The 12,615-nt window shown below is 43.0% G+C and overlaps 1 protein-coding gene across 1 annotated transcript; it reads right to left on the bottom strand.

Annotated features, from left to right (window-relative positions):
- LOC311115520 (ribonuclease inhibitor-like) lies at positions 1–12,598 on the bottom strand (the record flags this gene model as incomplete). Its single annotated transcript, XM_084190676.1, has 7 exons — positions 1–1,348; positions 4,422–4,595; positions 8,503–8,676; positions 10,871–11,044; positions 11,434–11,607; positions 12,017–12,190; positions 12,585–12,598. The coding sequence occupies 7 exons, from the start codon at positions 12,596–12,598 to the stop codon at positions 1,318–1,320; spliced, it is 915 nt and encodes a 304-aa protein (XP_084046802.1). The 3' UTR covers positions 1–1,317.
- Between the last annotated feature and the right edge of the window lie 17 nt (positions 12,599–12,615).

The following is a 12,615-nucleotide window of genomic DNA, read 5'->3' as shown; positions in this document are numbered from 1 at the left end:
AACCATATCTTAGTGATTTATCAGCATGGACAGATAATGATTATCCTCTAGATGGTAGTTTTAGAACGGATAAATTACAAATAGCACGGAAATATATAGTAGATAATACAGCGATAAGCAACCTGAAATGGGATTTAGATTACATGAAAGAAGTATGTACAGCATGGGATTTAATGAGTGCACAATGGCCGGTAAATATAATGAGGAAGGAGGAAAAATCTGTAAGGAAATTACGTAATTTGGCAATGGAGCAACGTAATTGAACTTATGAAAAGGCTCAGTCCATAGAGGCTATTAAAGGATCGGAAAGTATTAAAGGAATTTATCCACAATTAGCGACCTCTATTGAGTCTATACAGCCTCCAGCGTATAGTATTAACGTAGAAGAGGATAGCGATATATATGATTGGTTATTCATAGAATCTTATGAAAGTCAGGATAAAAAAATTTGTATTCCTAAAATCAGGTCAATATATATGTTTCCCAAAGTCAAAAGAGATAATTTGGAAATTAAACGGTGGCGAGAGGAATGCAGAGAGTTGTGGTTAAAACGTTTTGGTAAAGCTTGTGAGACAGCAGAAAGAAGGTTTAAAGGTCAGACAGGACGAATAAACATTGAAAAAATTAGATATACTAGAGAGTGTTTAGAAAGTGAATATAAAATGATATTTACAATAATCAAACAAAAGCGTGAGGTTGATTGCAGCGACAGATTAGCAAATACAATTATGGAATTCCTCATTGAAGCAATAGAAGCAATAGAAGCAATAGAACGGTACCAAATACAGAAAAAGATTACACTGAACCCAAACTCAGCCGTACAACCAAAAGATATTAAAGGGGTTTTGTCTTGTATTTTAGAAAGAGAGATAGAAAATATTTGTAAAAGAGTTGAATGGAGGGTGGATGATTTAGCAAGTAGAGATAGCACGATTGCCAACATCATAATTCCTCTCTGCCTGAGAAAGTTTCCTTGAGAGAAAAGCACAGGGATGCAGTTTGTTATCTTCAGGAGAACGTTGTGACAACACCGCACCTACCCCAGTGTCGGATGCATCCACCTCCACGACAAACTGGCGGTCGGGGTCCGGCTGCATCAGAATGGGAGCCGAGGCGAAGCGATGTTTCAGTTCTTCGAACGCTGATTCGGCCCCTTCATTCCAAGCGAACGGTCGTGAGATGGAGGTGAGAGCGGTGAGTGGCGCCGCAATGCGGCTGTAGTCCTTGATGAACCTCCTATAGAAGTTCGCAAACCCCAGGAATCGTTGAAGTTGTTTGCGGGTAGAGGGGGCTGGCCAGTCCGTGACAGCAGAGATCTTAGCTGGGTCCATCCGCAACTCCCCCTGAGCTATGATGTAACCCAAAAAAGAGGTCTCAGACACATGAAATTCACATTTCTCCATCTTCACAAACAGTTTGTTCTCCAACAACCTTTGCAACACCTGGCGCACATGCAGTTCATGTTCCTGGGAGGACTCTGAGAAAATCAAGATATCATCCAGATAGACAAAAACAAACTGATTCAACATGTCCCGAAGGACATCATTGACTAGTGCCTGAAAAACAGCAGGGGCATTGGACAACCCAAAAGGCATAACCAGATACTCAAAATGTCCCAAGGGTGTGTTGAAGGCAGTCTTCCATTCATCACCTTTACGAATGCGCACCAGGTGATACGCATTTCGTAGATCCAGTTTCGTAAAGATGGTAGCACCATGAAGGAGGGGAAAAGCAGAATTAATCAAAGGCAGAGAATACTTGTTCTTAATGGTGATGTTGTTAAGTCCACGGTAATCAATACAGGGTCTGAGGGTCTTATCCTTCTTAGCAACAAAAAAGAATCCCGCTCCTACAGGTGACGAGGAAGGACGCATAATACCTGCCGCCAAGGAGTCCCGAATGTAGTTCTCCATAGCCTCCGTCTCCGGCCGGGAGAGATTGTACAGGCGACTGCTGGGGAGCGGGGCTCCTGGCTGGAGGTCAATGGCGCAGTCGTAAGGCCGGTGAGGAGGAAGAGAAGTAGCTCTGTGTTTGCAGAAAACGGATGCCAGGTCATGATACACGTCAGGAACAGCAGAAAGATCCATGGACTCCAGTTGAGGTTGAGGCACAGTACTGGCAGGAGTCTGAGCAGAACACAAACAATTCACATGACAAAATGTGCTCCATGAAACAATGCTACCTGTCACCCAATCAATGTGTGGATTGTGTCTTATGAGCCAGGGGATACCAAGGACCAGGGGTGTCTGTGGGCAGTCGATAATATGGAATTGAATGTTCTCCTGATGATTTCCCGACACTCTAAGACAAACAGGAACAGTCTGATGGGTAATACGGGTCAACAATTGTCCATTTAGACCCTTAGCCTGCAGCGGACAGTCCATAGGAACAGTCTCCAAATCCATTTGTTGAGCCCACTCTCTATCCAAAAAGCTTTCGTCGGCACCAGAGTCAATCAGCGCACTAACAGAGAAATTCTGGGACTGCCACTGGAGGGATGCCTGGAGCAGAATGCGGGGAGAAGAGGAAGAATCCGCTGCTCGGCTCACCAAAACTTCTCCCATTAATGATGAGCCGGCCCTTTTCCCGGACGAACTGGGCAGGAAGGAACGAAATGACCAGCTTCTCCACAATACAGGCAGACCCGAGCCTGAATACGACGTGCACGCTCCTCTGAGGACAACCGTGCACGACCCACCTCCATGGCTTCGGGTTCAGTGCTCCTCGTATCTACTTGGGAAGACACGGCTTTCTCCGTAGGGAAGATGCAGGGAGGAGTTTGTTGATGACAGACAGGTTGCTTGGAACTAACACTCCTCTCCCGGCGGCGCTCCCGAATCCGATTATCCAACCTGATAGTGAGTGAAATAAGATTATCCAGCGTAGGCGATTCATCATATGACACCAATTCATCTTTTAAAGTCTCAGACAAAGCATTGATGAACACTCCTTGTAATGCCTCGTCATTCCAACCACTCACTGCTGCTAAAGTCCGAAACTCCACTGCCATCTCCGCCACACTGCGAGCCCCCTGCCGAAGAGAAAACAACCGTTTCGCAGCCTCCTTGCCTCGTACGGGGTGGTCAAAAACCTTCCTCATCTCCGTGGTGAAGGCAACGTAAGCGTTGCAAATGTCCGACTGACTCTCCCAGACCGCGGATCCCCAGGCACGAGCGGAACCGCTAGTAGAGTTGATAAGGTAGGCAATACGGGCTCTTTCTGAGGCGTAGGTGAGGGGCTGTTGTTCAAACACTAACGAGCATTGAGTCAAAAAATCGCCACAGGTTCCCATGTTCCCGTCATAGCGCTCTGGAGCAGGAACAAAAGGCTCTCTGATCTGGGCTGAAGGGGTAGTAAGGGCAGACACTTGATTGGTGAGTAATTGAACCTGATTAAGCAGCACCTGACTGTCCTCAGCAATCGTCTTAAACAGGGTATCATGTTGGCCAAGTAAAATGCCCTGATTGCCTATGGCAGTCCAAATTTGAGTGCACTCTGGGGTGGTATCCGAGCTACTGTCTGCTGGGTTCATGTTGGTCAGATCATACTGTTATGATTTAACTGGATTAGAACCCAAATGCAGACAAGTACACCAAGCCAGAGAAGGTTTAACAGGTTTATTTACAATGTTCAATAGTCCAGGTTTCCAAATATAGGGGAAGAGCAAGTCCAGGTTACAGGGAGGGTAACAGATCCAGGTCAGGGCAGGTGTGGTACCGTAATGTCCTAGTGTCCGTGGTGAGTCCAAAAGAGAGGTCCGGTAGTGGAGAGCAGGATGGTGGTGGCAGGAGTGAAGCGGAGGCAGGAGTCAGGTTCCAAATATATGGTCGTCTTGACTATGATCTGACGATGAGTGGTAAGTTTGACCGGGTCTTAAAGGCTGAGGTGATTATGGTGAATGAGCTGCAGCTGGAACCCTGACTCCCGCACACCAGACTTCACTCCTGCAATCAAGGACAGACAGAGGGGAGGGAGAGAGCAGAGAGAGAGCTACCTAGCAGCAGTAGGCCTAACAGTTTCCAGTGTGTGTGTGTGTGTGTGTCCAGTGTGTGTGTGTCCAGTGTGTGGGTCCAGTGTGTGTGCGTGTGTCCAGTGTTTGTGTGTGTGTGTGTGTGCATGTGTGTGTGTGTGTGTTCTGTGTGTGTACTGATACACGTGCACACACACACACAAACACACACACAAACACACACACACACACACACACACACACACTGGACCCACACACACATACAAACTGGACCCCCCCCCCCCCACACACACACACACTGGACCCACACACACTGGACACACACACACTGGACACACACACACACAGTCAGCATATAACTTAGTCCAAGTGGTGGTCAGAATGTTTGTCTTAACTAGCCTGAGAACTCCAACATGTCTGATATGAACATTGACATAAACCCTCTACATACTTGAGTTTCTCCAGTCTGCAGTGTGGATTTTCCAGTCTAGCAGAGAGCAGTCTGACTCCTGAGTCTCCTGGGTGATTGTAGCTCAGGTCCAGCTCTCTCAGGTGTGAGGGGTTTGACTTCAGAGCTGAGACCAGAGAAGCACAGCCTTCCTCTGTGATTAGACAGCCTGACAGCCTGCAAAGAGTCAAATGATATTAAAACCACACTGCTATTCTTTGGTGGTGAAAATAGTGGCAGTATATTTTTTCAAAATGTTCAGATATATCAGTGTCCTGAAACCTGCCATATCTATTAATAAATGAATGTATCATTATTATAAATTATCATAATATTGCTTGTATCATTATTATAAATTATCATAATATTGCTTGTAGATAGAAACATGCATCGTACAAATATTTGAGTAGACTGACCAGAGCAGTTGAAAAAGCAGTATCAGTCAAAAGACAGACAGTGAGGTATCAGATTTAGATTGTATTGAGTATACAGTCCACATTATATATATTTTGACAGTGAAGCTAACATTTTAAATGTGGCTCTATACTCCCAACATTTTGGATTTCAGATTAAATGTTTCATATGAGGTGACAGTATATAATGTCACCTTTTATTTGAGGGTATTTTCATATATATCTGTTTCACTGTTCAGAAAAATAAAAGCACTTTATGTATCTAGTCCCCCTATTTGAAAAAGTCACAAGTATTCTGACCAATTCACTTATAGTGTATTAAAGTAGTCAAAAGTTGAGTATTTGGTCCCAAACTCGTTGGATGCATTTGCAGTTTGTTTTGGTTGTGTTTTGGGTTATGTTTTTCCCAATAGCAACTGAATGGTGGATGATGACTGGATTAATCTTTTGTCTAAGTGAGTAGATAACATGTTTCTAAACACTACTAAATTAATCCTGATGATGCCATGATTAGGAAAAATTATGAATGAATCATGAAAAATTATGAATGAGAAAATTACAGAGGCTACAACAAAACATGCTAACCTCTCACCATTACCAATAACAGAGGGGGAATGATCCTTGTTCCTCTGTAACTTCCTCATTCATCATCATTCACGATTCATTCATGATTATTCATAATCATGGTAGCATCCACATGAATGTAGAAGTGTTCAGAAACATATTCTATTCTTACTGACAATACAAGTGAAGTGACTCCAAAATGACATGACATTATTCACCATTCAGTTTCTGTTGGGGAAAATATATATTTATTTATTTATTTCACCTTTATTTAACCAGGTAAGCCAGTTGAGAACAGGTTCTCATTTACAACTGCGACCTGGCTAAGATAAAGCAAAGTAGTGCAATAAAAACAACACAGAGTTACATATGGGGTAAAAAACATAAAGTCAGAAATACAACAGAAAATATATATACAGTGTGTGCAAATGTAGCAAGTTATGGAGGTAAGGCAATAAATAGGCTATAGTGCAGAATAATTACAATAGTATTAACACTGGAATGCTAGATGTGCAAGAGATTATGTGCAAATAGAGATACTGGGGTGCAAAAGAGCAAAATAAATAACAATATAGGGATGAGGTAGTTGGGTGGGCTAATTTCAGATGGGCTGTGTACAGGTGCAGTGATCGGTAAGGTGCTCTGACAACTGATGCTTAAAGTTATTGAGGGAGATAAGAGTCTCCAGCTTCAGAGATTTTTGCAATTCGTTCCAGTCATTGGCAGCAGAGAACTGGAAGGAATGGCGGCCAAAGGAGGTGTTGGCTTTGGGAATGACCAGTGAGATATACCTGCTGGAGCGCAGACTACGGGTGGGTGCTGCTATGGTGACCAATGAGCTAAGATAAGGCGGGGATTTGCCTAGCAGTGATTTATAGATGGCCTGGAGCCAGTGGGTTTGACAACGAACATATAGTGAGGACCAGCCAACAAGAGCGTACAGGTCACAGTGGTGGGTAGTGTATGGGGCTTTGGAGACAAAACGGATGGCACTGTGATAGACTACATCCAATTTGCTGAGTAGAGTGTTGGAGGCTATTTTGTAAATGACATCGCCGAAGTCAAGGATCGGTAGGATAGTCAGTTTTACGAGGGCATGTTTGGCAGCATGAGTGAAGGAGGCTTTATTGCGAAATAGGAAGCCCATTCTAGATTTAACTTTGGATTGGAGATTCTTTATGTGAGTCTGGAAGTTGAGTTTACAGTCTAACCAGACACCTAGGTATTTGTAGTTGTCCACATACTCTAGGTCAGACCCGTCGAGAGTGGTGATTCTAGTCGGGTGGGCGGGTGCCAGCAGCGTTCGATTGAAAAGCATGCATTTAGTTTTACTAGTGTTTAAGAGCAGTTGGAGGCTACTGAAGGATTGTTGTATGGCATTGAAGCTCGTTTGGAGGTTTGTTAACACAGTGTCCAATGAAGGGCCAGATGTATACAAAATGGTGTCGTCTGCGTAGAGGTGGATCTGAGAGTCACCAGCAGCAAGAGCGACATCATTGATATACACGGAGAAAAGTGTCGGCCCAAGAATTGAACCCTGTGGCACCCCCATAGAGACTGCCATAGGTCCAGACAACAGGCCCTGCGATTTGACACACTGAACTATTTCTGAGAAGTAGTTGGTGAACCAGGCGAGGCAGTCATTTGAGAAACCAAGGCTATTTAGTCTGCCAATAAGAATGCGGTGGTTGACAGAGTCGAAAGCCTTGGCCAGGTCGATGAAGACGGCTGCACAGTACTGTCTATTATCAATCGCGGTTATAATATCGTTTAGGACCTTGAGCGTGGCTGAAGTGCACCCGTGACCAGCTCGGAAACCGGATTGCATAGCGGAGAAGGTACGGTGGTATTCGAAATGGTCGATGATCTGTTTGTTAACTTGGCTTTCGAATACTTTCGAAAGGCAGGGCAGGATGGATATAGGTCTGTAGCAGTTTGGATCTAGAGTGTCACCCCCTTTGAAGAGGGGGATGACCGCGGCAGCTTTCCAATCTCTGGGGATCTCAGACGTTATGAAAGAGAGGTTGAACAGACTAGTAATAGGGGTTGCGACAATTTCGGCGGCTAGTTTTAGAAAGAAAGGGTCCAGATTGTCTAGCCCAGCTGATTTGTAGGGGTCCAGATTTTGCAGCGCTTTCAAAACATCAGCTGTCTGAATTTGTGTGAAGGAGAAGCGGGGGGGGCATGGGCAAGTTGCAGCAGAGGGTGCAGAGTTGGTGGCCGGGTTAGTGGTAGCCAGATGGAAAGCATGGCCAGCTGTAGCAAAATGCTTGTTGAAATTCTCGATTATTGTAGATTTATCGGTGGTGATAGTGTTTCCTAGCCTCAGTGCAGTGGGCAGCTGGGAGGAAGTGCTCTTATTCTCCATGGACTTTACAGTGTCCCAAAACTTTTTGGAGTTAGTGCTACAGGATGCAAATTTCTGTTTGAAAAAGTTAGCCTTTGCTTTCCTGACTGCTTGTGTATATTGGTTCCTAACTTCCCTGAAAAGTTGCATATCGCGGGGGCTATTTGATGCTAATGCTGTACGCCACAGGATGTTTTTGTGCTGGTCAAGGGCAGTCAAGTCTGAGGAGAATCAGGGGCTATATCGGTTCTTAGTTCTGTATTTTTTGAATGGGGCATGTTTATTTAAGATTGAGATCAAGATCAAGATCATCCAAAACACAACCAAAACAAACTGCATATGCATTCAACAAGTTTGTAGAATCACAAGCTTCATGTAATCACTGTGGGTAAGGAATATGGGACCAAATACTAAACTTATGACTACTTTAATACAATATAAGTGAATATGTCCAAATTATTACGACTTTTTCAAATGGGAGAACAAGACACATAAAGTGCTTTCATTTCTAAACAGTAACACAGATATGTATGAAAATATATATATATTCATGAATACCTTTAAATAAAAGGTGACATTCTGTAATGTTGCCTAATACGAAGCATTCTATCTCAAATCCAAAATGCTGGAGCATAGCACCAAATGTAAAACTGTAAACTTCACTGTCCAATCACATATGGTGTGGACTATGTGTGCCTGGTAAACACATGTGGATCTGGTGAACAGTTATCACTTGTTGACCAACTACAGGAATACTGACCTCAGAGTCTCCAGTTTACAGTGGGGATTCCCCAGTCCAGCAGAGAGCAGCTTCACTCCTGAATCCTTCAGGTCATTGTTACTCAGATCCAGCTCTCTCAGGTGTGAGGGGTTTGACTTCAGAGCTGAGACCAGAGAAGCACAGCCTTCCTCTGTGACTAGACAGCCTGGCAGCCTGTAAAGAGTCAAATCATATTAAAACCACACTGCTATTCTTTGGTGGTGAAAATAGTGGCAGTATATTTTTTCAACATATTCAGATTCATCAGAGTCCTGAAACCTGCAATATCTATTCATAAATGTATATATACACTACCAGTCAAAAGGTTGAACACACCTACTCATTCAAGTTTTTGTTTTTTTAAAGCTATTTTTTACATTGTAGAATAATAGTGAAGACATCAAAACTATGAAATAACACATATGGAATCATGTAGTAACCAAAAAAGTGTTAAACAAATCAAAATATATTTTATATTTGAGATTTTTCAAATAGCCACCCTTTGCCTTGATGACAGGTTTGCACACTCTTGGCATTCTCTCAACCAGCTTCATGAGGTAGTCACCAGGAATGCATTTCAATTAACTGGTGTGCCTTCTTACAAGTTAATTTTATTGAATTTATTTCCTTCTTAATGCGTTTGAGCCAATCAGTTGTGTTGTGACAAGGTAGGGGGGGTATACAGAAGATAGCCCTATTTGGTAAAAGACCAAGTCCATCTTATGGCAAGAACAGCTCAAATAAGCAAAGAGAAACCACAGTCCATCATTACTTTGAGACATGATGGTTAGTCAATACGGATCATTTCAATAACTTTTAAAGTTTCTTCAAGTGCAGTCGCAAAAAATATCAAGCGCTATGACGAAACTGGCTCTCATGAGGACCACCACGGGAATGGAAGACACAAAGTTACCTCTGCTGCAGAAATTGAATCCCAAATAAATGCTTCACAGAGTTCAAGTCAGAGACACATCTCTACAGCAACTGTTCAGAGGGCCTTCATTACATTTTACATTTTAGTCATTTAGCAGACACTCTTATCCAGAGCAACTTACAGGTAGTGAGTGCATACATTATTATTTTTTAAATATTTTTTCATACTGGCCCCCCGTGGGAATCGACCCCACAACCCTGGCGTTGCAAACGCCATGCTCTACCAACTGAGCTACATCCCTGCCGGCCATTCCCTCCCATACCCTGGATGACGCTGGGCCAATTGTGCGTCGCCCCATGGGTCTCTCAGTCGCGGCCGGCTACGACAGAGCCTGGATTCGAACCATGATATCTAGTGGCACAGCTAGTGCCTTTGACCACTGCGCCACTCGGGAGACCTGAGTGGTCGAATTGCTGCAAAAAACCTAAAACTAAAGGACACCAATAATAAGAAGAGACCTGCTTGGGCCAAGAAACACGAGCAATGGACATTACACCTTTGGTTTGGAGTCCAAATTGGAGATTTATGGTTCCAACCGCTGTGTCTTTGTGAGAAGCGGTGTGGGTGAACGGATGATTTCCGCATGTGTATTTCCCACCGTAAAGCATGGAGGAGGAGGTGTTATGGTGTGGAGTTACCAGCATGGCTACCACAGCATTCTGCAGCGATATGCCATCCCATCTGGTTTGAGCTTAGTGGGACTGTCATTTGTTTTTTAACAGGACAATGACGCAAAACAATTCCAGGCTGTGTAAGGGCTATTTGACCAAGAAAGAGAGTGATTGAGTGCTGCATCAGATGACCTGGCCTCCACAATCCCCCGACCTCAACCCAATTGAGATGGTTTGGGATGAGTTGGACCGCAGAGTGAAGGAAAAGCAACTAACAAGTGCTCAGCATATGTGGGAACTCCTTCAAGAATGTTGGAAAAGCATTCCAGGTGAAGCTGGTTGAGAGAATACCAAGAGTGTGCAAAGCTGTCCTCAAGACAAAGGGTGGCTATTTGAAGAATTTCAAATATTAAATATATTTTCACTTTTTTGGTTACTACATGATTCCATATGTGTTATTTCATAGCTTTAATGTCTTATAGTAAAATAGTAAAAATAAAGAAAAACTCTTGAATCATGTCCAAACTTTTGACAGGTAATATATATATATGAATTAATGTATTATAATTAACAGTAGATAACATGTTTCTAAACACTACTAAATTAATCATTGTGTGTGTGTATGTGTCCCGTGTATGTGTCCAGTGTGTGTGTGTGTGTGTGTGTGTGTGTGTGTGTGTGTGTGTGTGTGTGTGTGTGTGTGTGTGTGTGTGTGTGTGTGTGTGTGTCCAGTGTGTGTGTGTCCAGTGTGTGTGTGTCCAGTGTGTGTCTGTGTGTGTCCAGTGTGTGTCCAGTGTGTGTGTGTTCATTGAGGAATACTGACCTCAGAGTCTCCAGTTTACAGTGGGGATCCCCCAGTCCATCAGAGAGCAGCTTCATTCCTGAATCCTTCAGGTCATTGTTACTCAGATCCAGCTCTCTCAGGTGTGAGGGGTTTGACTTCAGAGCTGAGACCAGAGAAGCATAGCCTTCCTCTGTGACTAGACAGCCTGACAGCCTGCAGAGTCAAATCATATTAAAACCACACTAGTATTCGTTGGTGTTGAGTCATTTTCTTTCTAAGTGAGTAGAAAACATGTTTCTAAACACTACTAAAGTAATCCTGATGATGCCATGATTGAGAATAATCATGAATGAGAAAGTTACAGAGGCTACAACAAAACATGCTAACCTCTCACCATTACCTTCAAATAAAAGGCGACATTCTGAACTGTCACCTAATATGAAACATTTTATCTGAAATCCAAAATGCTGGAACATAGCACCAAATGTAAAACTGTAAGCTTCACTGTCCAAACACATATGGTGTGGACTATGTGTGCCTGGTAAACACATGTGGATCTGGTGAACAGTTATCACTTGTTGACCAACTACAGGAATACTGACCTCAATGTCTCCAGTTTACAGTGGGGATTCCCCAGTCCAGCAGAGAGCAGCTTCACTCCTGAATCCTTCAGGTCATTGTTACTCAGGTCCAGCTCTCTCAGGTGTGAGGGGTTTGACTTCAGAGCTGAGACCAGAGAAGTACAGCCTTCCTCTGTGAATAGACAGCCTGACAGCCTGCAAAGTGTCAAATCATATTAAAACCACACTACTATTCTTTGGTGATGAGTCATTTTCTTTCTAAGTGAGTAGATAACATGTTTCTAAACACTACTAAAGTAATCCTGATGATGCCATGATTGAGAATAATCATGAATGAATCATGAATAATAATGAGTGAGAAAGTTACAGAGGCTACAACAAATGCTAACCTCTCACCATTAACCTCAAATAAAAGGTGACATTCTGTAATGTCACTTAATATGAAACATTATATCTTAAATCCAAAATGATGGAGCATAGCACCAAATGTAAAACTGTAAGCTTCACAGTCCAAACACATATGGTGTGGACTATGTGTGCCTGGTAAACACATGTGGATCTGGTGAACAGTTATCAATTGTTGACCAACTACAGGAATACTGACCTCAGAGTCTCCAGTTTACAGTGGGGATCCCCCAGTCCAGCAGAGAGCAGCTTCACTCCTGAATCCTTCAGGTCATTGTTACTCAGATCCAGCTCTCTCAGGTGTGAGGGGTTTGACTTCAGAGCTGAGACCAGAGAAGCACAGCCTTCCTCTGTGAGTCCACAGAATGACAGCCTGCAAAGAGATCATCATGATTTCACAAACACACTGTTAATTTAACACCAGTAATGTAGAAGGACAATGGCAGATGCATTTGGTTTATTCTCTTAAACAACATATAGATTTATCTTCCGTCTCCTTGAATTGTATGGTCATATTGTTATACTAATAATAATAATAATAATAATAATAATAATAATATGCCATTTAGCAGACACTTTTATCCAAAGCGACTTACAGTCATGCGTGCATACATTTTTTTTTGTGTATGGGTGGTCCCGGGGATCGAACCCACTACCTTGGCGTTACAAGCGCCGTGCTCTACCAGCTGAGCTACAGAGGACCACTAATGTGAACACCAATGTACTGATTCAGTAAGTTTTTCAATTTAATATTATATATTATATACATATTATAATACATGTTTTTCTCTAAACCTA

Source organism: Coregonus lavaretus (assembly GCF_964263955.1).
Source record: "Coregonus lavaretus genome assembly, contig: HAP1_SCAFFOLD_487, whole genome shotgun sequence".
NCBI lineage: Eukaryota > Metazoa > Chordata > Actinopteri > Salmoniformes > Salmonidae > Coregonus > Coregonus lavaretus.
The sequence above is the reverse complement of the archived record's forward strand: the minus strand, read 5'-3'. Positions and strand labels throughout refer to the sequence as shown.